The sequence below is a fragment of the Calonectris borealis genome, chromosome 3 (genome assembly GCF_964195595.1).
Source record: "Calonectris borealis chromosome 3, bCalBor7.hap1.2, whole genome shotgun sequence".
Classification (NCBI taxonomy): domain Eukaryota; kingdom Metazoa; phylum Chordata; class Aves; order Procellariiformes; family Procellariidae; genus Calonectris; species Calonectris borealis.
The window spans coordinates 73,704,952-73,730,803 of NC_134314.1; the positions used below are offsets into that span (position 1 = coordinate 73,704,952).

The 25,852-nt window shown below is 40.2% G+C and overlaps 1 protein-coding gene across 1 annotated transcript in view; it reads right to left on the minus strand.

The window, feature by feature from the left end:
• Positions 1 to 4,158: 4,158 nt before the first annotated feature.
• SASH1 (SAM and SH3 domain containing 1) overlaps positions 4,159 to 25,852 on the minus strand; it is a 126,763-nt gene continuing 105,069 nt past the window's right edge. Inside the window, exons 12-20 of the mRNA XM_075146207.1 lie at positions 24,322 to 24,465; positions 21,998 to 22,133; positions 20,761 to 20,930; positions 19,433 to 19,642; positions 18,572 to 18,722; positions 15,779 to 15,892; positions 8,277 to 9,415; positions 7,583 to 7,714; positions 4,159 to 6,762 (exon numbers count right to left, since the gene is read on the minus strand). Coding sequence (XP_075002308.1) covers positions 6,502 to 6,762; positions 7,583 to 7,714; positions 8,277 to 9,415; positions 15,779 to 15,892; positions 18,572 to 18,722; positions 19,433 to 19,642; positions 20,761 to 20,930; positions 21,998 to 22,133; positions 24,322 to 24,465 — 2,457 coding nt within the window. The 3' untranslated portion in view covers positions 4,159 to 6,501. The remainder of the gene's footprint in view (positions 6,763 to 7,582; positions 7,715 to 8,276; positions 9,416 to 15,778; positions 15,893 to 18,571; positions 18,723 to 19,432; positions 19,643 to 20,760; positions 20,931 to 21,997; positions 22,134 to 24,321; positions 24,466 to 25,852) is intronic.

The window sequence follows — 25,852 nt, forward strand, 5'->3', positions numbered from 1 at the left end:
TAGTTCCAGTGGGGAATCTGGCATGTGGACATCAGGGTGAAAGACAGATAATTCTAACACTGCTAGTACTGTACAGGAAAGGCTGTCTGTAAGGCTGAGGTGGCATTGCATTTTGTTTTTAATCAACATTGAACTTGCACGAGAGGCAATTCAGTTTCACGCTTTGAGGCAGAGAACTGGCCATAGGTGGTGGGGTTTTTGTTTGGCTAGCTGCAACAAGCCACTTAAATCAGAACTTTAAAAGCGAATGCTAGTATTAGATAACAGCTTACCCATGCTTCGGTAAAATATAAAAAACTGTAACTTTCATTTTTAGATCCTGGTGAGTATATATTCAGTATTATAGTGGAGCCAAAGAGCGAAAGAAGTAGTAGCAGATTGATAGTCTAATTCTCAAGTGTGTCCCCTTAAGGCAGGATTTGTGGACATAAATACGGGTCTTGTTTTCATAAACTTGCACAGCTGTATATGTTTTTTGTGGCTAAATGGAGAAACACAACTCGTGGGACTTTCGGAATAGCACATGCCCATACAATGAATGTAGAACTTGTCAGGGACACAAAGTGCTCTGCCTACCTGGGATGGGATCCACCTCGGAAGAGCCAAGTCTAGAACCTCCAAGCCTATGCAGGACTCGTCTCAGAGATGGTGAAGTTAAAAGGCTGGATTCAATAAACAAGAAGGCTGTTTGAAGTGCAAAATTATAATCCCGACTCACCTTTCTCTCCTACTCAAACCTGTCTCGTCTTGGAAGCAACTAATCCCACCAGGCGTCTTTCTGTTTGACCTTAGGCACCTGGAGGTTTTATGAACTCCAACCGCAGCAGCCTAAGCAACAAGGTTCCCTTGAAATAAGACCTATGGCTTTGTTCTGGTCTGGCTCTTTTTGGAAGCATACTAATTCCATCATAAACGTCCTACAAAGTTTTTAAAGAGGTTTGGTTTTTTTTTGGTGTAGAATATTGTAAGTTCATCTACGTGTGTAAAGTTATTTTCCTGCATGGAAACGGCCCAAACCCACTGGAAATGACAGAATCTTAGTAATATCAGAGCTTTGGGGTCGGCATACATCCCCCTTATGCTTACATCTGTAAGCACAGTCATGCAGGCATAAGTTCAGCATAAACTAACAGCGTTGCAGAACTGAAGGAAAAAAATAATTATGTTCATCCATGCAATGAAAGGCTGCAGTACCTGCAAAAGAGCAAGCTTAGGAGCTAATAAGACTTTTGCTTTATATTACTTCCTGAATGTTAAACGATTAACCTTTAGTAGCCTCGTGAGGTAGCTCTGGTGGTATATGTAACATTACATTCATAGCTTTTAAGTCTCCGTGGGCTTACATGTGAACCTTCTGCTCGGGCATAAAGTTTCTTTTTATAAGTATTAGTAGCAAGAATTTTAACACGTTTCTCCCAGGTCTCTTTTTCTGGTGCAAACACTTCCTTGTGGAGAGAGAACTTTTCGAATAAGGATAGGCATGTATGTGTCGAGGGTGGTGGTGTTTGGTTTTGGCAGCGGCGATGGTGGTTAGCACACGTTTGGATCAAACGCGCTAGCAAAACACTGAGAGCAATAGATAGGGGCTTTGTGATTCAGCTGCTCCCCAAGCAATCCTGGACCATAGCAGTCTTGGAAGGGAAGCGATACTCCTTCCAGCTGCAGAAATGGCAAGCGCTCTGGCTTTTCATGTTGTGCACTGTTTGTTTTGTTTTTATTCCTGTTTTGTTACTTGAGAGACCCTTGGCAACGGCCTGTGTTAGAGCCAGCGGCAGTCCCTAGAGGCTGGCGAGGGCTCTCCTCCAGCCAGCAGAGCAGTGCCCTCTGCTGCACAAGCACAGCGGTGGCCCGGTCCTCAGCTGAACCGAAAGATATTAATAGAGGAGAGAAATTAAAAGTTCACATCTGACACGCTACTTCATTCCCACGAACTGTTTGCCACGTCGTACCGTTCTGATGGGAGCGTTGCCTGAGAGGAACCGAAGATTCAGCTGTCTGGATCCAACCCAAACGACAGATTTTTTTGTTTGTTTTCTCTTTATGTCATTCCCAGAGTTAAGCTTCTGGTTAACGACAACTAATGCAGGCACAGTCTACCCTTGTTACTTAGGACTAAATCCACAAAGGATTAACTTCCAGCTGTGGTGCACTGTTGCCATGTGGACCTGCCAGCACTCTGTTAGGTGGCTAAGCGTACCCATTAATTACACAGCAAATTTAACTAGACCAACAAATGCAACACACCAAGCAGTAAGTCACTACAGTGAGCTAGAAGGAAGTGCCGAGAGTTATGTCCTGAGGCTCCTTTGCCCTAAAACCTGGACATTGGCACCTTATTACAGACTGCAGAGATTACCTGGCTGCTCAGGAGTCCCAGCCACCCTCTCCAGAATGAGGCACCCTGCCAGCCCAACGAAGCGGAGCTGCATTTGAAAACCAGGTTTGAAATCTCTTCTTTCAGGCAAGAGCTGTAACTACAACTCCAGAGCATTACACTCATACACTCTTTCTCTGGTTCCACCAATTTTTAATTAGTCCATTACAAAGAGGAAAAGCTCCCAAGGGGAGACCTGGGAGACCTCTCACACACATCTTCCTGAGCCCAGCAGCTGGACATTCATGGGATGTAAGAGACAAAGCTTGGACAGTGATGATCCACATCCCACGCAATCACATTTTGAGGGCTGCTTCTAGTCCTGGATTATCAGGGCTTTTAATCTTTTTTTTTTTTTTTTTTTTTTTTTAACAACCTTTTTGTCCCGCTGTAGATATGTGTTGAGAGTGCTTACAAGGTGAGGAACTACAGGCTTGGTAAGCTGCAGGGAGAGGGCCTGGGATACAAAAGCAAAGAAAGTAAACAGCTGGACAGTGCTACCAGACCAGTAAATAGAAGATCGGTTAGCTAAATTAAAAACAACCAAAGAAAGAGAGAGACCAAGGAAATTTATTTACTTTTTTATCTATGAACAGTATGACATATAATTATAGACAAGTTTTGATACACAGGAAAACCCTTTTGTCAACCATTTTTTTTGCTAAATGAAACAGCACAATAATCTTTACACATTCATATTTTGTTTTTTGTTTTTTTTTTCTTTACAATACACAGCTTTCTTGGGTTGAAGCAAACTGCAGGATATATTGAGTACTGGTATATTACAGCTACTTACATCATTTAAGAACAGCAAATGGAGAAAAATAAGTTATTTAAATATTGATTTCATATACAGAAAGTGCAACTTTGTTAGTTGTTACATAACTTGCTTGACAGTTTTGATTTCCCAGAGGGTGTCAATTAAACATAAAAGTATCTTGGACCAAAAGTATTATTTATTCCAAAAATAATACAGTACAACTGCACAGCTGTGACTTGGTGAATCGACCACTATTGCTGCTCTTAGAGATGATGACCTGTTTGAATAATGCGATGTTTAATGCTTCTGACCAGGCTCCCAGTTTGCATTCAAAGCCAGGCTCACAAGAGAGCACAGGGAACTACGGGAGTCATTGCCACCTGGTAGCAACCGAGGGTTATCGATCGAGGCTTAGGGTTACGATGGCATTCAGTAATATTTTGGGCTTGCTGCTTCTTTTGTTAAATAGCTGTTTGAGTTACAACGGTACAATGGATAGATACTTAACATCGTTAGCCTAAGCAGAGCAGATTAGGATTCCAGCAGCAGGTTTCTTTCGTGCTTGCCAAGAGTCAACGAGCAAACTTCTGCTTAGAGCACTGAATGGTTGCAAGAAAATATAAGAGGTTATGGCTCTCATACCGCACCACCTCACCTGCTCAGGGAATGCCACAGGTCACTGAAATCACAGCAGGGAAGCTCAAACACTGAGAGGCTTAAGGCTTTTTTAGATTAAAATATAAACTAAAATTGTAATTCAAGTAAGACCACAGACCACAGTCTTAAAAAGAAAAACAAAGCAACTATTAAAACTCACAAATCTCAAACTGCTCACTCTAGTCCTGATGGGTGTGATTTGGTTTCCCTGGGCTACATGATCATTTGAAAATCATGGATTTACAAAGTGTTTGGCACACAGGTTCAGCTTATTCCCATAATTTTCCTTCTGTTATTAAGAGAAGGGAAAGTAATTAATATGGGAGAGCTTTATTATGTGACTTGCCTTCCCTGCAACATGAGGAAATTTGTTTCCTTTTTTATTGCAGATAGCCAGCTTGGACTTTTCCCTTGCTCCAATATAGCTGCTGTCTACTTACTTCTACTCAGTTCAGCAATCCCAGGAAGTCTCAATACTCTTTCCATCTCCTGCTTACTGATAGTCGCCATGTAAGCCTCAGAGAGGAACAACACACAAATCATCATAATTAAAAAACACTTTTTTTTTTTACCTTTTTTCTTTCTTTTTTTTTAGATTTTCACCAGCTGTGCAAAACACCTATGCTGTATGTTTCCTGATGCTGTCATATTAGAACATGCTGATTATCCACACATCAAGGAGAACATTACAGAAACAGGTCCGGAGGAGCTTTGCTTGAGAACAGTTTCAAGTTACATCAGTGATTTAGTTGCCTTCACATGATGGTGTGCAGTAGATCAGCGGTGAAATATCAAATGAGGAAAGTAAACCTAACACCTATCAATTCTACCAGGAGCCAAGTTAATTATCATCCGTAGTAAAATGCGCAGTTCATCTGACTTAAAACATGACTATGAAAGGACCATATATAGTAAGGAATCATGAAGTAACTGCAATTTTTTATTCATCAATCTGAGAGCATTTTATCAGGAAAAGTGTCATTAGCGCAATATGAGGCTGGGATGACTGAGGCACCAAACAGTGAAGTGCCTTGTCAGGTTTTTTACAGTAAGTCGACGTCAGAACTGATACTGGAAACAGCCACACGTCCTGGCCTGTGCCCAGGTTTCTGTACTATCTCCCTTTACCTGCCAGAGTAAGCTCGCTCTGTCTTCTGTGGAGCGTTTGTGCTACAAGAAGCTGAAGGACACACCATATATAGACCCCAAAGCAAAAGCTAGTTATGTGCTATTCATGATAATCTGTATTTGGTATATAAAATGTGTACCCATATAGAAAAATAAAATCTGTCATTAGCCACATAGGCGAATGGAACGTTTTACATGGATTTAGGCAGAAAAATATCATTACATCATGGAAAAATGGTTCACCACATATGCCAGAACAGTGCTCTCTTCCAGTGAGAGGTAACATTAACACACAATTATGAGGAATATCAACTGTTGTAAAATCACAGTGTAATTCATAAGACTATATAGGATTTTTTTCGTCCATGCAATGGACTTACTGGATCTGATGATTTCTATGGGACACGATTTGCTTTTTCGATGCATTTTATCTCCCACAAGTGAATTTTCATTTGCAGAAACCCACTGTTTGGAATCGATATGGTCAGGATACCAAGTCAAAGCTGCAGCATAATGATTGACAATATAACACAGTACACAGAATATGATTAAAAGGAAAAGCAGTTACATATATACAAGGCAGTATATCTTGGAACAGTTTAGTAACAACAGTAAATGCAGACTGTAGTGAACAAGAAGTTAGCCTGACAACCGAAACCTAGCATAACCCTGCATTTGTAAAAGCATCTCTACAACACGGAAGGTGTTATGATGAGGCATTTTATAGAAGTTACTTCAGCTGGAAATCACCCTAAGTGCAGCTTAAGGGTGACAGGTTGAAACAAGGCTTGGGAAACATGAATACAGGTAAGTGAACACTAGGTAACTGCTTAAAAGCTTATTTTAAGGCAAATAAAAAGCTGATTGCTAGAAAGCAGTTATAAAAATGACCTCAGCTCTGTACAAATAAAAAGAAGCTTTCTGACTCTCCGCGGGTTAGTTGCATTGGAGTGACAGAGATGGACCATACTGAAAACTAGTTCCAGTCCATTAACTTTGGCCTAGCTAAAGGCTTTGTGGCGTATTGGGACCTATACCAAGCAACAACGAAGATGACCGGGGGGTTTGTGTTTAGCTCTAGACTGCTAAAATAAACAAAAGGCATTTGCCAAACAGCTTCTACTGGAATTTGCACCTTGGCTTGTACCTGGACTTTAGGACTGACTCCAGGTACCTGGAACCTAGATGTACAGAAGACCCCCAACCTAAGGAGCTCTCCATAGAAACAGGGCCTATTACTAGTATTACTTTCACAAACTTGAGGAAAATGTGCAAGGGTCCCTTAATTCTGTGAAGCTGTCTGATTCTCAGGCCAACCCTAGCACTTTATGAAATAAGAATACTTTACAAGGGAGTGAGGGGGGAGGGAAGTACCACGTCTATGTTACCTGGTGGTTGCTTCTCTTCTCCTTCAGTTGCCAAAGACAGCAATAGAAACATATCATATCCTTTGAAGAAGGTATCTGCCTGTCCTTGGGAGCCACTTCCTCGATCCCTTTAGCTATGTGAAGTAATTAGAGCAATATTGGTGCAGGAAGAAGCAGTGGATTCTCGACCAGGCAATGCCACACTATGGAGCATATTAAATTGCCTCTGGATCAAGAGGTTTGAAGAGTCTTGCCGCTGCCAGGAGCTTGCTTATGTGCCTTTCCTCTGTGATGCCAGCTTCTTGAAGGCAAGTTTGTGACAGAGAAGGCACTTTGCTCAGTGTGTTGAATCCTGCTTCTGTGAGCAGGCTGGAATACATAGGTAGACCAATGGAAATCAGCCAGTCAGATACAGAGGTGATAAGTCCTGGGGATACAGGTTTTCGGCAAATTTCAGTGAGCCCTCCACTGGGAATCTGGACAATAAAGAAAAAAAAAGAAAAGAACCCTTAGTGTTAAACTTAACTGCTTGTCTTACAGCAAGTCGTCTTTTGTTTTTTTCTTCCAAGCTGGTAGAATTTCATAGCAGATGTTTCAACTTCTCTCACGTCACATTCGTCAGTATGAGAGCAGTGTAGGTTGAAAGGCTAAGATCACTTGGCATAGGAGCAACAGCAACAATTTCGGCAGTGCAGATGCAGTGGGCAGTATCCAGCAGTCGGCAGTGCAGATGCAGTGGGCAACCACCATGTGCCATTCTGAATTAGTTTGAGATCAGTAAAAAATACCCAGTCACAAGACTTTCCAGGGTGATCCATTTAATTCCTCAGTAAGGCAAGAGAATACCGATTTTGCCTATTACCTCCTCAGACAGAACAAGTTCTCTTATAAAAAGCCATGAAAGCTTTTGACCGTTTCCCCCTCCTGCTTTTGCTGAGGAGGAGTGGACAATAGTATGGTTTAAGAAATGAAAAAGGAGTGTAAAACCTTTCAGATTTCGATATAGAAGCTTTTAATACATGCCACCCTTAGTGAGCAAGTCTCTGTTACCACCGCTTGCAGTCTGCTTAGACTTTCAAGACTTCAGTCAAGAGAACTTCAACTACTAACTGCCCTCTTTGGGACAGGGGGATGTACCTCCTGCCCCTGTAGTACCCCCATCTACATTGTACCTGCTGGGTCAACACAAGGAGCACTCTTGTAGCAGGACTTTGCAGGTATCTCCCTTTACCAGTAGTCAGTCCTTTTTAAAAGTCTGCTTAAAAATAAGAACATTGGGTTTATGGAAATACTCACTGCCATGCGATGCTGCTTCCTCAGCTGCTTTACCCGGATTTGGTCCATGTTTGTGGCAACATCCTTTTCAGGCTGGTCTAAGTCTTCAGAGTACCTCTGTACCAAAGCCTCAGGAATGCCACAGCGACCATGCTGAATGTTCCCAGCCAGACACAAAGGAGAGAGGATAGATGAAAGTGTATCAACACAGACCAAATAATGCAAACATAAAGAGAAGTGCAGGATGGGAGCAAGAAGGAGCTTTCTTCGAGATTCCTTGAAAACTGAAAAAGCAATCCCTAAAGGAAGGACTGGACCTTAGGACTCCCTCCTTCCCCAAAAGATGTCCTAATCACTATGCTATCAATTCAGATTTTCTTGGAAGCATAAAATCTAATCATGACTTCCATTTTCAGCTGTACTTCCCCACACTTGCAGAGAAAGAGACATTTCCATGCCCAGTGCCACCAAGGTACTAGTGGCCTGAAAAGATGAAGGTTCAGAATAAGTCTTGGATTTCTCAGCCCCCCCACAACACAAGAGTTACTGTAGGCTTAAGGCCTGATAGTAAAGACAAACATAGTTAAAGAATGTCTAATGATTTACGGTTTAACTAGACTGGTTACTCACGAAAATACAGCAGATACAATAAATGGAAGACTATACCTTGGAACGCTACTAGAATAAAAACGTTGAAGCAATGTCCTCCACTTACCTTGTCAGAGTATGGTTCTTCAGTAAGATCAATGTCTTCAGACTGCAACTTGTTTTCTATTACCATTTCCAGATCCATTCCCCTGCTACAAGAGACTTTCCTCGCTGAAGTAGGACCTAGCTTTATCACATGCTGCTGAACACTAGCAGTCTCTGGGAGCTCCGACAGCCAGGGTGGCAGTGGGCTAGGAGAGGTACTGGGCTCCTGTTCAGAAGATGTCCTATGGACAGGTACTCCGTGACAATCAATGGAAGTGGATGAGCTGGTCTTTTTTACTGGCAAACATGGTGCTTCTAGACTTGAATGGTTCGCACTTGCAGTCATGGGAGGATGATATAATCCATTAGAAAGGCGTTCTCGGCATTTTTTGGCAGGGACAGGTGGTGGCTGAGAAGGATTTTTTGGTTGCATTCTTGCCTCATTTGTGCCTTTTTGCTCAGCTTCTAAACCTCCCTTGAGGACTGGAGCATAATCAGCCCGTGCAAGATCGTGAAAGCCTTTACTTTGTATTTCCAGAGGCGTCCTTGTTGCAAGATGCGTCACTAAGGCAGGCTGAGCGTCACAGTTTTTCAGGAGGAACGGAGCAGGCTTTCCACCTGCAGTCTCCGTTACAGAGCAGTTCAATTCCTTAGCTCCTCCCTTCTGAAAACTAGCAGCTCCTTTACCCTGCTTAGCCATCAAGCCATCTACCATACAGCTGCCTCCACGAGACTGAGGCGGCAGGGCAGAGCCAGTTGCCATTTTTGCTATATCCTGTGAATCCTGAGGAAAAGAACCTACTTCCTTGCTAGCGTCCTGTAGGTTAGTATTGGTTTCTCCCTGGAGATCATCCAGCGAGTGAGATCTTGGCCATGTATCTACACCCTGGGGGCCATCCAGAGTTTCATAGCTCCGACAGACAGCAACCGGTAAACTTCTTCGGTTCTTCTTCAGACCCGTAACAGCTGGAGGTTTGACAGAGCTCTTCAGAGCACGATGTGCACAACTTAACCGGTTTTCTTTTTCCCCTTGCTGTAGAGCTTCTATTGACTTGGTCAGTGGAAGCGTAGGATAATTTGATAGCTGGTTTCTGCTGAAGTCCTTAAAGCTATGCTCACTTGCTGATTTTGAGGGCAGAAGACAGGTCCGTCGAGTTTTACCTAGAAGCAAATAAATCATAATCCACCATTAAAAAAAAAAAACAAAACCTGCAGTATAAATAATGGATCACTTCTAAACGCCTTTGAAACAAAATGATTTACTCTTTTTGTTAACTCTAAATGTACAAGAAATCAGTGCCATTTTAAGCATACGAATTTGTGAGCTTCAGCTTTATTAATGAAGAAACTGGTAAACGTGACCACGTAAGGAAAATACATTTAAAATACTTAATATCCCTCCTACTCCCCAATTTGCAGAACTTGAGGTTTAGCTTATGTAAACCTTTTTCAACGTAGAAATATCCTACAGTTAGAACTGATACCCTATACCCATTATATGAACTGGTTTGACCCCCCCCCAAATAACTCAAATGACCTACCATTTTTTTCTACTTTTCTAATTTGTTTAGAATATCAATAATTATGTTCACCTTCTAGTGAAGTTTACTAGATTGCTCAGGAAAGCTTTTTTTTTTAAAAAAAAAAAAAAGATCCTGTTTATTCATTTTAATTACAAAGTGTGCCAATAGCGTTATTTCATCTTTTAAATGAGCGGCAAACTATTTGTAATGGCAAACCAGAGAGCAAAAAAGTGTTGGAAGACTGGTTTTGCATCAGGCCCTTTGTAAAGTTACTTTTAGTGACAGCAGAGTTTTATGGAAAAAGGTTTTATACTATGAGATGGAGAACTGTTTCAAAAGGGAGTTTCAAGTGCGACTAACCTTAGTGTTATTCTCATGTCATAGTGTTTCATCGAAGTGGAAGGTCTTAGAGATGTGGTGTTTTATTATAACCATTTAAGACAAAATGGCATGAATCAACATGAACCATATGTTCTTTGTAAGCTTTATTTTATATTTTTATGAGATATGCGCCACTGATTTTAAACAGTCAAGTCCACCAAATCTGCTTGACAGAAAAATTCTGATCAAAGGGACTGAGCTCATTAGAGCATTCATTAGTATGAAATGCAAGGTCATTTCTCAAATACTGCATAGATTTTTTATTTTCTTTTTAACAAGGCAGAAGTAAATTTGTCTCAAAGCAGGTGACCTCTCAGAATGACAGCCTCTCAGAACGACAGCACAACCTGAACAGTTATTGTTTTCAGGGTGTCAGGGATACTTTCCCTCAAGCTTTCTAAAATCAGGATAGATAGATAAAGCTTGAAATTTCTTTTTCCAATTAAAAAAACCCAAACAAACAAACCAAAAAACCCAAACCAAAAGATTTGGCTAAATGGTATCAAAAGTCTGTAATAATAGGCAATCAATAGCTGCCAATTAAGGGACCAGTTACTTTTAGAGATCTGAGAAGTTTTGCTAACTTCATTGAAACTAAATTAACCTGGTGTACCTTTAGCAATAGATGCTTTCTTCTCATACAGCTTGCCTTCAAAGCTTTATCCTGAAAGAAGGTCAATGCTTGGCTTTTGAATAATATACACTGCTCGCTTTGAATATGAATGAAAGAATGTGTTTAACCTAAAAGAGAAATAGCTTGCTTTCTCTCTTTCTCTTGCCTCTTTCTCTGCTCAAGCAGTTTAAAAGACAAAGTATCCAGAAAACTAGCAAAGAAAATGGAGGTAACATTTAAAGAGAACTAAGGCAAACATTCCCCTCAAAAAAAGTTTGTTGCATTTACTGGTATGCCAGCAAAGTTATTCTGTCTAAAATCAAGGTGTGCCTACAAGGATGAATGCAAGCATACAGGAACTCCTTTCTGAGAAGCTCTATGGTTCACAGTTCAACTCAAGCTAAGTATTATCATTTCCCCAAAATGCTAATAAGGACACATCATGCATTAAGTTGGCTCCCTTGCTACTACCTTGAGTTCAGGTAGCTCAGAGAAGTAGTAGAAAGACTTCTCTGCCTGCACCTTTCCATGCAGCTAGGCCACCACCTTCTGAAAATAACTTACAACCACATTAGAGAGACGTGTGTAAGAAATGTTACCTTCATTTTTTTAGTGCCTTCAGGCACTAATGTTAATATGTAATGAGTATGGAAAGGAGTGTTCTCTTTCCATTATTCATATTTGCTAGTACATATCTGACTTGTGCAGTAATTCACCATATTGTCTGGGGCTTCCTGTCACAGCTCACATAACAAAATCCATGTTCCTTCTTTTCAATCTGAAATATTGATCAGGGGTTATACTGGTTTTAGGAAAGCACACTCAGGAACCTCAACACTGAAAGAAAAGTTGTGAGAAATTCTTCTACTGTGCAATATAAGCTCTTACTGAGGCCATAAGGGTATCTAGTAAACAACATTTCATTTCTTTAGAAATGGGGTATCTCTGTGTAAAGCTGGTAGCCTGGGAATGGAAAAAAGAAATGGGAAGGAAGGAGAAGGAAAAGGAAAGAAGAAAAAACCAAGAAAAATGAGAAAAGAAAAATTTTGGGAAAATCAAATCTTTAGTTCATTCCAACCCTGTTTTGCATGAAAATACAAATGTGGAGAGAATGGGAAGAAGTTCAAAACTTTTTGTCTATAAAATACATAACCGAACATGCAACCTTTAAGCCCTCTGCTTCAAAATGGTTTAAAAAAAGTGCTGGGTTCAATGCTACTGTTTTGTACAAAGGACAGGGGTTCAGAATGTAATTTCTCTTACATAGATTTAAGTCAAGAGCAATATTAGGAGGGCAGCTGTGATTTTTCTTTTTCTAGCTATTCCTTCCCTCCTCCTGACTGCCAAGTGTAACTTCATTATTCTTCCAAGACATTAAGAAAGGAAGGTAGTATTTCCTGAAAACAGACTTTTAAATATGTTTTTAAGTTGTTTTCACAAAGTGGAGAGCTATATAAACAATGTGCATAAATGTAACATTCCCTCCCTATCTCAGAAAAAAAATGAAAAAACCTGTATAGCTAGTAAGGTTTAAAACACATTTTTAATGTTAGCGTTTTTGCTAATAATTCATTCTTATGATTTCCTGGTACAGTTAAGCAGACTAATGCCTTTCATAGTGCTGTCAACCACAGTAGCATCTCTGATTTAAATGTGTGCAAGAAGGACACAGGTGTCTGGGTGAAAACTAAGATAACAAAGGTGGTCCTTACACAAAACAAATAGAAAGTTTATATTGTTTCCAGGTTCTGTTCAAGCTACAGGCATACTTAACTCTTTTGTTTAATGTTATGGGGCAGTTTTTGTTAGACAAAGCACTCTCCACCTCTCATGATGCTTGTTGTTATTAGAATACAGAGAAGGAACTTTTCAATTCCTTGTCATCATCTGCCTCAGAAGAAAGGAGATTATCTTGGGAGTATTTCCAGAGGTACCAAAGCTACAGCAAGAAATTTTCAGTGTTTCTCTTAGTACTTTTTTCTGTATGGAAGATCGTCCTCAGAAATTTAAGTACTCAAAACCAGACACAGAATGCATTCAGTGGCCTGTCCAGATCCCAGATTTTATTAACTTCATTTTGGCATTGCTTTCTGTGGCTGTATTTTGTGTACATTTCAAACAGCTCTGTTGACACAACAAAGATGATGGCACGGTAGACTCATTGCTTTGTTTACTGATTATAAACTAGTAGAAATGCGCATTACATCAGGCAATGTGGCCACCTGTTCTGCTGCTTCCTTTTCTGACTAATTAGCACCGAACACTTAAGTGCTTAGGATGCCTACTTGGCACTATGGAAATCTGGGCTTCAGTTTCTGAACAAATCAGAGAACACCCTTATCCCACCTGATAAAGCCATGGTTTGTCTGCTTCTTCAGCTCTGCACGTTGCATGTGCAATTCTGATCTCTTCACACCCCTTCTCTCCTTAAAAAAGCTATACAGCACAACAAGAAAAGGTTCAAAGAAGCCAGGCGTGATCAGGGACATGAATGACCTATAAGGAATAACTAACAGGCCTTCTCAGACTAGAAAAGAGATGACTTGGGAAGGAGTATGACAGAAGGAGTATACACAGACACTGTTCGTTATGGAGGTTCTAAGGAAAACCAGGGATGTTCATAAAGAGAAACATTTTCAGGAAAATGGATGAATGCCAGGAAACAGTACCCAGTTTTTGAAGTCCTTAAGTCCTTAAATGATTCATTCCCCAAGAGTACCCTGGGAAGCATCAAATATGCTTGCTCTGTTCCTATACTGTTCTCTAGCTATCTGCTTTTGGCCAGTCCTGTGAGAACTAGATTTCCGATATGGTTTCCAAATGCGTCTCAGACAGACGATGCTTACATGTAAAACAAGCCCAATAACTGCACTGTTGTCAGAAGTCTAAAGGAGAGCTTGCTCTCTCTGCCTTGTTTCAAACTGAGGACTGGACTGTATGGACTAATGGTCTGATCACGGATGGTTGCTTTCTGCTTTTACGTTCTTCCTGTCTAACACTGAATAGGTCACAAACTGTATGTTCCTTGCTCTCTGTAAATTGGAATAAAATCACAATGCTGCTGTAAGTACATTGTGGATACCTATGAGAATACCCAAATATTTCTGCAGCGGGACCCTAAGAAGTACCCATAAAAGATACATCTGTACCACTGCCATAGTACATAGCAAACCATTTTCTAGCCAAAATCTAAGAGCAGCTCTGAAATCTTGAACTGATGCCAAAAGGTTCAATATCAGCCCAAAACAGGACACTCCACTAGTCATCAAAATATCATGTATAACCATCCCCCAGAAAATCTGAAGACCAATTTCTTCTCAGAATGCATTTTGCCTATATGAAATGCAGTTTATTATTGCTGATCTGCACATTATGATGTTTATACTAGACAAATGATTACCCTTATTTTAACAGATAAAAACCCAACATATTTTGAAAACAATATGCATATAAACAACTATGGTCCATGAACTTTGCAAAGAAGGTGGAGCACATTTCAGATTAACCAGCCTTGCCAAAATCTCTGAATGAATCCCATACCAAATGTTCTTTTCATAATGGTTTTCAAAACAAGCACTAAATGCATTTGTGAGCAAAAATGATGCAGAAATGCAGCAAGCCATACATGAAAAGCAATACAAAAATCATCAGTGGTATTTCACATTCTAAAAAACTCAGACAGAAATATTAGTTTAAATATAATAGTAAGTATCTAAGCAGACAGGCAATGACAATTGCTTTCTAAAGATTTTATTATATTGTTAAAATAAGGAAAAGGTACAGGCAGCAATTTAACTTCAGTGCTACAGCTATCGTTATGAGGGCACTTAGAGATAAAAAGGAAAGAAAATTGTCACATATGCTATATATTTAGCTATGATTATATTCCAGCATGCCTACTGTATGGTGATTCATATTCAAGAAAAAAATTCTCTCTGCTTTCAGGAATTCAGTATATTGCCAATTTCAGGCATTCAGCTTCAAAGCAAATTGCAATTTTCTTCAATAAATGGTTATTTCTGAGTGGCAGACTGACAGAAGATGCACATACTAAGAGAAAGATCTTTAGCTCATATTTTAAATTGGAAAAATGGCCACTACAAGGGGCGTACAGTATCTATTTATTCTGTTCTTGGTTTCTTGTTTTTGCTGGATGTTAGTGATGAAACCAGGCAGTCTGAGGCCAAGCCATGGCTCAAATGCTTGGAGTGATAATGCCAAACTCAAACCAATTTCATGTATTTTAATATTTCATCCCTAATGACAAGTTTACACCATCCCTCAAGTAAAGCACACTCAACAACCTGATTTCTTCAGAACAGAGAGAGTGATCTCTATTATCATCTGTCTTGGTAATTTTTCAGTGCATCACCTTTCACTGTTGCAAGATAAGGTATGGAAATTGACATCATAAGCATTTTTTTTCACAGTTTATTTCCTTGCCAACTTCTCAATTAATTTAACTTATAGTGTTCATACACTAAAAAGTCCTAAAACTCTGCAGCTGGCTTCTGATCAGAGGAGAACGCAACATGCAACCCAAGCAAACACAAAAATATGGCCTAAAACAGAGAACATTTTTTCTGAACAGTTTTTGTATGGGTTTAGAAGAATCCTAATCTCAGTGGAGCTCAGTGACTTCTCCATTGCCAGTGGTCCCTTAGACATGGGCTGTCGGAGTGTAAGTAGTGCAAGCCTCAGGAGGCACGGTTGCATGAGATAGGGAGTGGAGAAGGCAGGAATGGCAGTAAGAATGCCTGTTGCCTTAGGACCACAAAAGAAAGATGATTTGTGAAATCTGTTTCCTAGCAATGCAAATAAATAATTTAGAAACAGTAGCAATGAAAACCAATGGCTCAAGCCAAGAGGGAAAGAAGCAGACAGAACAAAGGAGAAAGTCAAGTATGAAGTAGCTTGTATTAGCTAGGAATAGCAGCAGAAAGCATATGAAGTTATCTACTGAAAAAAGGCTGCAGGGATTATAACGCTCATTGCTGTCACCATTACCATTCTCCAGGTTTTCACTGCTTTCGTAGCAGCCAGAATCCCGAGGAGAGCATCCGGTTAGGCCTTGGCCTTCAATGAGAAGTTTCTCCTGAGATCCTGACTGGTCGCTGTTACCTAGAAGATGCGAGAATACAGTGAAAAACAGGCAAATAGAAAATCCGGCTGAACTTCTCAACCTTCCATTTCCAACACCATTAACTTGCGTGTCCAGAGAAGTGCAACGAAGCTGGTGAAGGGTCTGTAGCACAAGTCTTATGAGGAGCAGCTGAGGGAACTGGGACTGTTGAGTCTGGAGAAAAGGAGGCTGAGGGGAGACCTTATCACTCTCTACAACTACCTCAAACGAGGCTGTAGTGAGGTGGGTGTCAGTCTTTTCTCCCAAGTAACAAGTGATAGGACAAGAGGAAATGGCCTCAAGTTGTGCCAAGGGAGGTTTACATTGGATATTAGGGAAAATTTCTTCACCGAAAGGGTTGTCAAGCCTTGGAACAGGCTGCCCAGGGAAGTGGTTGAGTCACCATTCCTGGAGGTATTTAAAAGACGTGTAGATGTGGTGCTTAGGGACATGGTTTAGTGGTGGACTTGGCAGTGCTAGGTTAACGGTTGGACTTGATGATCTTAAAGGTGTTTTCCAACCTAAACAATTCTACGATTCTATGATCTTCCCTGTTGTATTAATTGCATCAGATCACTGTTTTAGAAAAGAGTGAGCATTAGGAACAGCCATCACAAATGTTGGAAACATTCATCCCTTTTGGTAAAGGATTAAGCAACAGCTTCAGCACAAGTGTGAGGGAGCAGTGTGGTACATAATGAAAACAGAATGGACTGCGTGTGCACCTCAGCTCCCTTGGGGCCAAGTCCTGCAACTTACAACCATGGAAATGTATTTAAAATGATGGTGTCAAAGTTCTGTCTCAGACTTAAAAAAACCCCAACACCCAAAACAAAAGCAAAAAGCACTGAAAAGAACCAAATCAAGTAAAAAGGAATAAAATCCTAACCCTGACCTACTTTCCAGAAGGGACCAAGAGGAAGGATCAGGAGTGGGTCTGGCAAAGTTAGATACTGTCCCCTAACAAAGAGGGAAGGGACAAGGGAGAGACTTGTGGTAAAAATTTCCTCCTTCCTTGGTCTGTACAAAGAGCCAACACTCAAGTGTGGTCCATCCAGGCTGCATAGGCTGGATTCCAGCAATTTACCCAGAATGTTTGGTCAGAAATCATATTTTGTAAAGAAACTAAATCTGGAGCTGAAGATACAGAAACCCAACTTCATGGTGCACGCATACAGTTTATGCTGTTTTTTCTCCCTGCAATAAAATGTCAGAAATGACTATTCCAATTCCTATTCTCAGCACATGTAAGGTAATTATGGGGTAGAACTAAGTGCTGTTGCCCCTCCCAGGTTCCAGCTGTCCGGTCCCCACTTCTCCTTCTCCTCATCACCCTGACTTGGAGATGGAATTTATACTTTCCAACCACCACATCACATAGTTCTTCAAGTTTTCAAACCAAAATTGAAGGGCCCTAAAAAAAATTATTACTTCAGGGAAGTGAGCATTCTAAATAGGTCTGCAAATAATGAAAAGAAGCTCATATTAGGTGATGAAAAGCCACTCTGATATAAGTGAAAAGAATCTAATTCTGCAATTACAGTTTTATTGGGGGGTAGAAGAGGACAGAGAAAGTGTGGATGCCTCTTTGGGAAATGAAATGAATGAGAAAGCTACATGTCAGTGAAAGCTCAGGCCACACAGCACTGTCTAGCAATACTAACCACACATCTCTCTAGAACAGAATTAAGCATTGCTATGGCAGTTTAAAATAAAACATAGGATTTTGCACAGAAGCAGCTGAGAAAGCCCTCACACAATCCATTCCACTGATTCTGCTCAGTGGGATACTAAACTTCTGCTGGCACTTAGGGACGAAGGGGAAATTCAGTACTGTCTTAGGTTGCTGCAACTAGGTATTGAGCACATCTAAATTCCTGTCTCAAGCTACTCTTGCTTTTCAAATGATTCTACTCTACCATGACTCTATCATGACTACTGCGTGGATGGCACAGCCCCACTTCCTCCTGTGCAGCAAAGATACCATCGAATTTGTCTGCCATGGCTTACTCTGCTTTCCCTCATCTTTGCAACCACTTGCCTGAGACCATCTGTACAACAGGTAGAATTGCACTGCTGCACCTTAGATAGCTGGGTCACTGTCTTTCACTCTTTGCACTTGACTGATCTATTTTCTCCCTTTGAAAATCACTATGTTGTCATGTGTACAACCTGAAGGTACCTGTACAATCCTGCATGAAGAATCATATGCATGTGCAGGTAAAATGAGAGAAAGTTTAATTCACACTACCCTTCTCCACAGCCCTCTGGGCTTTGATCTTTTTCTTACCCTTGATAACCTCAATCTCTTCCCTCTAGTCTAAAAGTTTCTTCTTTCCTATTCTCCATGCCTCATCAGCTTCTTATTTTGAGTAGGTTATCTCAGGATTTATTCCTGAACATCAGTATTCTAAAGGCTATGTGTTGTACACTTGACATCACTTGAATAAGTTGGGTAGCAGGGCTTACGTGAACAAAAGAATTCTGGCAGAACAAATGCAAGTCTTAAGTCACTCCTCAAAAATCTACGTTTTTTTTTTTTACACAGGATTACCCTGGAAATAACTAGATGAGCAAAAAAAAGATCAAAATCCTGGAACCAGTTTTCTGCTTTAAGGGCTTCACAAGGTTCTTGGCAGAGCTCTAGTAAAACCGAAAATCTCAAACATCCCACGTACTATCATACTCCTGTAGAAGTTCCACTGCTGTGAGGAGAACAGCTCTGTGCTCAGGATCTCGGATGTTCAGTTCATCCAAATCTTCTTCTTCTAAAAGCTTAAAGGTATCCAGATCTTCATAACCATTGAACAGAAAAGTGGGCATATGCTCCTGCATAAAAGGAGAAGGGGGAGAAAAAAAGAGCTGTAAGACAACATATTTATTCAACTTATTTTGTCAACAAAGATATTAGAAGAAATTTTCACGACCAGCAAAAAAGCAGTAGTTTAGCAAATGCAAACCACTGCATAACAGCAAAATTATAGGATTATAGCTTGTATAAACATTGCTCAGAGTTCAGGAAGGTAGCTGTGCCAGAAGTAGAACGTTGCACATATTTTTGTATTTGGAATGCACTGTATTAAATGGCCTGGGTAGCATCCTAACCAGAGGCACAATATGGCACAGCTCTGTATGAAGGGAGAAGTACAAAGGGTGAATGACAGCCGCACCAGTTTATCCCCAGCTCTTCTGAACAGAAACATGGAAAAAAACTTCCTCTTTAAAGACAGGGTAACTATTGTTATTTTACACTTTTTGCTTGCTTTTGAAGTGTGTTAACTAGTAGTCATACTATGCAACGACTTACGGTCTCCAAGTACATACAACTTGCAGCCTGCAGCACTTCATCAAGCCTGACTGGCAGTTCTGCCTGGCCTCAGCTATTTTCACTTTGCAGTTAAGACCCGATTCTGCTAAGTGGTGTCACAATCCTTAGGATTATGACTCTGGTGTGCAGCTTTCAAAACTAGTAACTCCAAAAGTGTGGCCCCCTTCCCACAAGCAAAACTGAAGGGTAGACAGAAAGAGAGAATTTGGACCTTTAAGTTGATCCGATCCAAGAGATCCTCAACTGACTTGGGCTGGGGTGGTCTGCTTTTCCGGCGTCTCCTGGTGGGCCGCTTTGGCTTCTCTTCCTCTTCGTTTAACACGTCCACATAGATAAATTTGAAAGTGCCAACTTTGTTGTTCAATAGGCCCATCCAAGTGCCCATGGGAGGTTTGCTGATTATATCAATGATGTCACCTTTCTGCAGACCAAAGAAGCAAGAAGGCCATTTAGGCATGCTTTCTGCTAGATACTCAAGCAAACACACCCACTTTCTCTTAGATTTTGATGTACACAGAATGGACCACACTCCTTAGTTTTCAAAGGGTTAACCACAGCTCTTGCAAAGATGCCTGATTATACTTGTTTTACGAATGGAAGAAAAGGGAATTAAGTGATATGCCTAAGACCACAGAGCAAGTCAACAAAAGAACCTGGAATGGACCCCAACTGTCCAGATTCACAAACCCGCTTACACCCCAGTAGTGCATCACTGCTGTTTTGTACAAATGTCTCTAAGCTGTGCAATTATCTGAAATTGGTGCAAATAAAAATATGCTCAGTGTATATGGGCACAATCTCACATCAGATCTCCTGAGGAAAGGAGGCATATGCAGAAGGAATCGTGCAACACTGTTGCTTTTCCTAATGTGCTCCTGACCATAACAAGGAAATGGACGCACAACTGTTTTTCTGTCCTTAAAGAGATTACCTTACGTACATCTGCTTTACTAGGAATTAGCTGCCCTCGGAATTTTAAGTAATGAATGTAAGGAGTCAGATAGTTTGAACTGAATACAGCACAACTAAAAATAATAAAAGCTGATATCCAGAAAAATTAAAGGGGAGCGATAACTCACAGTCAGCAAAGTAATTCAATGTTAGCTCAAAACAAGTTATATTAACTGAAATGCCTTTAAGAGACACTATATGTAGGCGCATTCACATTTCTTCCAAGGATTTTGAAAATTTTTCCATTGATGTATTAATTCATTGTGGCACACAAAAGTATTTTTCCAATCTTTCAAACAAAATCCTTGCAAATGGAAATGAATTTGTGGCACATTTTTATTTTTCCAGAAACGGAAGATGCAAGTGTCTTTCCCTGGACGTGGAGAAATACTAATACTTACTCATGTTCTATAACATTTTGCTATAATTCAAGCAAATCTTAAATGTATAAGACAGGTTAAAGGGCTTCAAAAAACACATGTAAACTCATTAAAAGACTAAGAATCATATAGTTCTTGCAAAGAGCTATTAATTAAGAATTTTACCAAAATAAATGCTTGACCCCTTAAAAACAGATACAGCTGGTACCTTGAGCTTCAGAGAGTCTGTATCATAAGGACTTGGAGTAAAATCGGTGTGAACCCTGGCTCTTCCACAAAAAGGTCCTCTGTAAGGAGGCTCTTCATCATCACCATCTTCTGATTTCACACTCTCCCTGTTGCTGGTTGAGGAATCTGTTGTGCTCACCGTCTGACCGCCTGTGTGAAAGACATAGTATCAGTCCACAAAAAAGAATCTCTTTGTGAAGAAGGTTCAGAAACAAACAGAGGCAAGACAGAAAATGGGCCTTCTTTCTACAAAACGTGGTAATAAAGTTAAAAATCCTTAAATGCTGGTATTTCTTATATACACATGTGATGGGAGAGTTAGTTAATCTACTTTGCACTCTTGTTTTCCCAAATTCAGCTCCTCAATATTTAACTGAGAAGCTGTTTAACTAGTGTCTCATCTATGGTACATCACAGGAGATGTCATCTTGGGAAGTTTTGCCCACAAAAAAAGCATAGTAGTGTGAGGAAAATAAGCTCTGAATCCTGCATGAGGGTTCCAGAATCCCCTTCATGTCCAGAAATTTGGTTTTATGGTAAGACTTTGTATTGATATTACAAAAAAACCAAACCAAACCAAAACAACCAAACAACCCAAAAAACCCAAAGAAAAAAACCCCAAAAGCGGATGATTTTCAGAACACACTTTCAGTTATTTAAAAATGGAGCTTTCTCTTCAGTTTTTTTTTCCAATATGTTCTTGGTTTCTATCGGTCAGTAATCCATAGTGAAGCAAGTTTACACCATCTGTGTCCCATTTAAGCTCTGTTTTGCATAGAGACAATCTTAACCAGAGAGGTTTTAAATAATACTCCTCTAAGTGGTTAATGAGAGAACCTCAAGATCTCTCTGGAGGCAGGGTGGGAAGCCCATCAGGAGTGCCCAGGAGAAATCTAGTGTAAAGATGAGCCTGTTTACTACTGGCCAAGGATTGTAATTCTCACTCCAATCGTTTATATTATAATAGCAGGACCCAGCAGACCCAGCCAGAAAGCAGGATTTCACTTTTTCAGGGCTTTGTACAAACACAAAGCAAAAAAGATCATCTCTGCACCAAAGAGCTTACGTTTTTTTGTAAGCCCTTAATGACTAACCCATCAGCCTTTCTACTTTTTAACCACTGCTTCTGCTTTGACTTTCTCTGATTCTGCTTACTATGGAGATCTCTGCTCCCTGAAGCCACAGAAATGGAGCAACGCAATTACAACCGAACTTACTCATTGAGCTCTGACCGCTTAAGGAACTCCTCAGGCTCTCTACTGAGCCACCGGCTTTCAGCTTGGGTTTGTCCAGGGAGTCAGTGTCTGGCGGCGGCGACTGCGGAGAACCCGGCATGACCCCAGGGCTGGACTCCTGAAAGGGATTGAACCATTTCAGTTCGGTAAATGAACACAGGCACTGACAGGAGCTGCTTGTTCATCTCCACGGAAAGACATTCTGTTTTCCTGCTTTTTACCAGACAGGATGAAACCTTCTATGTTTATCTACTGATTTCGTGGTACTCGGCTGTGGCAGAAACCCCGCTTTACTAGGCGTGATAGTGGGGACAGGAGCAAACAGTCCAGTCTGAAAAAGTTAGCATTGTAAGTAGAAAGAAACATTACACAAAACTCCCAATTCAAAGGTTTTAATGACACATGGTATTTTTGCAAGCAGTACTTGCAAAACAGCTAATATAAAATTCAGCTTTCTGAATCAGGATTTTGTACAAAGATGAATACAAACAAATCAGACAATGCAAGTTAGACACACAGCAATGTATATTTTTTTGCAGTGAATTGTTGATATCTCATTTACCTTGCAGAAAAAAAAAATTAACCAGAAAATGCAGCCTGTGCATAGTATAAATACTCATAAACATAAATGCATAAATATGAAAAGGTTTTGCTACATGTGCAACAGGTGAGGCAATTTCTCTTTTCATTCAGTCAAGCATTACAGGAAATCAAAAGGAGTCTTTCCTAAATTGAAATTCTGTCAGCCTCTGTGACGCACACTTAAAGCAAAGCAGCAGATACTTGTGGCCAGAATACCTTCTGCTTGTTTTTTTGAATGCAGAAAGAGCTGCTGGCACATAGTTTGAGTCATGATGCCAGAAAGGTACAAATATTCTAAAACGACTGTGCCAAAAAGTTTGAAAACAAAAAAACTCTAGCTTGCATACAAGAAGAGTTTTTGTGGAGATGTGTGGTCACAAAACTTTTAGATGAAAGCTATTATTTGCATGCTGCAGAATCATCAGAAAAAAAAGTCAACCCAGCATATGACTTCAGAGGTCAAGTCAATCTTGGAGAGCGCTAGAGAGCAGAAGTATTGCTAACTCACTGTAAACCGATTTCTCAAAATATCCCTTTCTTAGGCAGACTTTGCAGAGGGGCACTGTAAGGCCAGTCAGACATCAAAGCATCTTCTTATCAATATGAAATCATGTTAGACCTTAAAATGTTTTAATTGTAAATTTAAATTAAATAACTGTAACTGTAGCATTGCTCCTGTTTATGAATAAGTATGGCTAATAGTCCTACAGGAAAGGGATTCTAAAGTTGCAAAGCATTGCATAAAACTGGTCACTTTTCTGCCTCCCTGTGCTGTCTCCAGATATTGCAGTTTGGGGTTGTTACTTTGAATCTTAAGAATTGCTCCTTTTACAGGCGCTAACGCTTTGCGTTAATACCAAAAGACAGATCTGATGGGGCATGACTCCCTTTCCATTTCATTTCGCTATGGCTGCAAGCATCCCCGGCGATCCAGGGGCCGGTAGGAGGCCACTTGGGGGCGATGTTAGCCAGAGAGAGCTCTGCCTTCCCGGCGGCTTTGTAAGCTATTACTTACACGTTTCAAGAGGCGAGATTGGTTTTACACAAATGCTGAAGAATTTTTGACACTCCACCAAAGCAAGGAACCCAAAGTATACCAAAAGGGAAAAAGACAGCGATTGTTCCTAGGCCACTGAAATTCAAAGCCTAATTTACAACTAATGTACTTCAGGTTTGCCTGAAGTAAGAATAAGCTATAAAAATCTGTAATGAAAGAATAATAGGAAAATCTTCTGTGGGACGCCCCTTTCTGACTACATTGTGCATCTGCGTTAATGGGCTGCTGCAGAGGGCAAGCTGTGATGGAGAAACAATCTGTAATAGCAGAGAGGAACTGTGTATGTGAAGTTATGCTGGGAATTTAAACTATGGTGTAAATTGCATTGTAAATTGTAAATATATTACTGTGACCCTGTGTCACAGACCGGTTCCCTTAATAAATAATGATGATAGATAAAGAAATGGAAATATAGAGCGAGATGTGTAATGCCATCAACCACAGGCTTCTGCTAATGAGCTACTCCAATGAAAATCTGAAAATGCATTTTCATGGTTTGGCATCTATAGGAAGCCATTTCACAGTGAGGGATTTTATAAGAACATAGGAATAAGCCACACCACATAGTCTTGTTAGAAATTTCTTCAGAGATGCCTTGAAGCATGAGAATCAATATTGATTATCACTTCTACACTATTAAGTGGATTCCATTGCAGACCTTACATACCTGCTCAGACAGAGAGCTGCTATATTTTTTAGACATCCTTTTCTTCATGGTTTCTTTCACAGACTTCACCTTTTTGCCCAGAGAAATACGGGAGGCAGAGGGTGATTTGATCACCTCTTTATAAACAAAGTCTCCTTCTTTGCCCTGCAAAATAAAACAGGGTTTAAGCCTATAAAATACAAGAACCATTTTTTTCCTCAGTTAGCAGTCATTGCAGAGGTATCCAGGCAGACACAGGACAGCAGTATGGTGTCCTGTTTACTGCTCTAAATTCACTGTTGAGACCTGTGCAAACCACTGTAGCAGTCCACTGTACCTTACTCCTAAGGCCTGATTGTAACCTTTTCTGCAGGTACTGTGTATAGATGTGTTGAGGTCTGTTAGGATGCCTTTACCCCTTTGAGTTTCAGCTAAGTATTTGATCTGATAGAAAACTCCACGGTTTCAGGCTAAGCCCTCCTGACAGGACATACAACAATATGGTTGGACAATACTACATACAGTTCAACAGGAGTAAAGGTACTTCTGAGATCCTAGCCAAATATGTATGTGTGTGTGTATATATACATATGGATACCTACATTTGGTTACCCAAATTCACTTTTTATTTTCAGACAGGCATTCAGTTAACCTCTCTTGATGACTGTCTCTGTGGTTTTACTGTGGACTGTTTATAAAAAAAACACAAAAAAAGCTACTAAATCCATCAATCATGGCAGAAGGTTACGCTTGCACATCTATTCTTAAGACACACAACAGGGTACTGCCAAACTAAATTAGCTGGTCCATATATAGTGGATGACAAAGGCCAGCTGCTTTGAACAGATTTAACCTTTTCTAAACCAGCTTAGGATACCTAGCATTTACTTATGCCACAAGCACACACAAAGAATTAGTGTGGATCAGCTGACATTTTGCCAAACTTACTTGCATGACTCAGCCCTTATTCAGATTGTCCAGGCAGCATGTTAGACACGGTCTTTCGTTCTAGCGTGTGTCAGGAACCACAGCAAGGCAGCTCTATTAGAGCTACTACCAGCACCCTCCATTGGCAAGGGTGCACCAAAAATCACAACGCAAAAAGGACCAAACTCTCTTTGGCCAAATAGATTGACTACTGAATTTGGTCTCTGACTTGGTTCAATAATCTGAGGACAATTTAGGTAGAAAGATAACAAACCCTAAAATATGCGTACACTATATTCTACATAAAAGATACATCTTTTTTTCTAAATTTATGTATGTTTGCTACTTTACTAATGTTCTCCCAAAAAGTTTCTCTGAAATTCAGCTGATACTTCATTTCTGACAATTCTATATTTTTGTCCTTTACAAGTTGTTTGTGATTACAACTTCTTTGGTAACTTTTGATCTTTTAGCAGAAATTAAGGATAGCTCTTTGCCTTATCTTTTTGGAAAAAAAACCTTCCACTTAATAGACTTAAATGTTTTCAAGAAAAAAACCTTGATCTGCATACATTATTCTGGTTCACTGCATCTCTCCCACTACTGATGCTAGTAGGGAAAAATG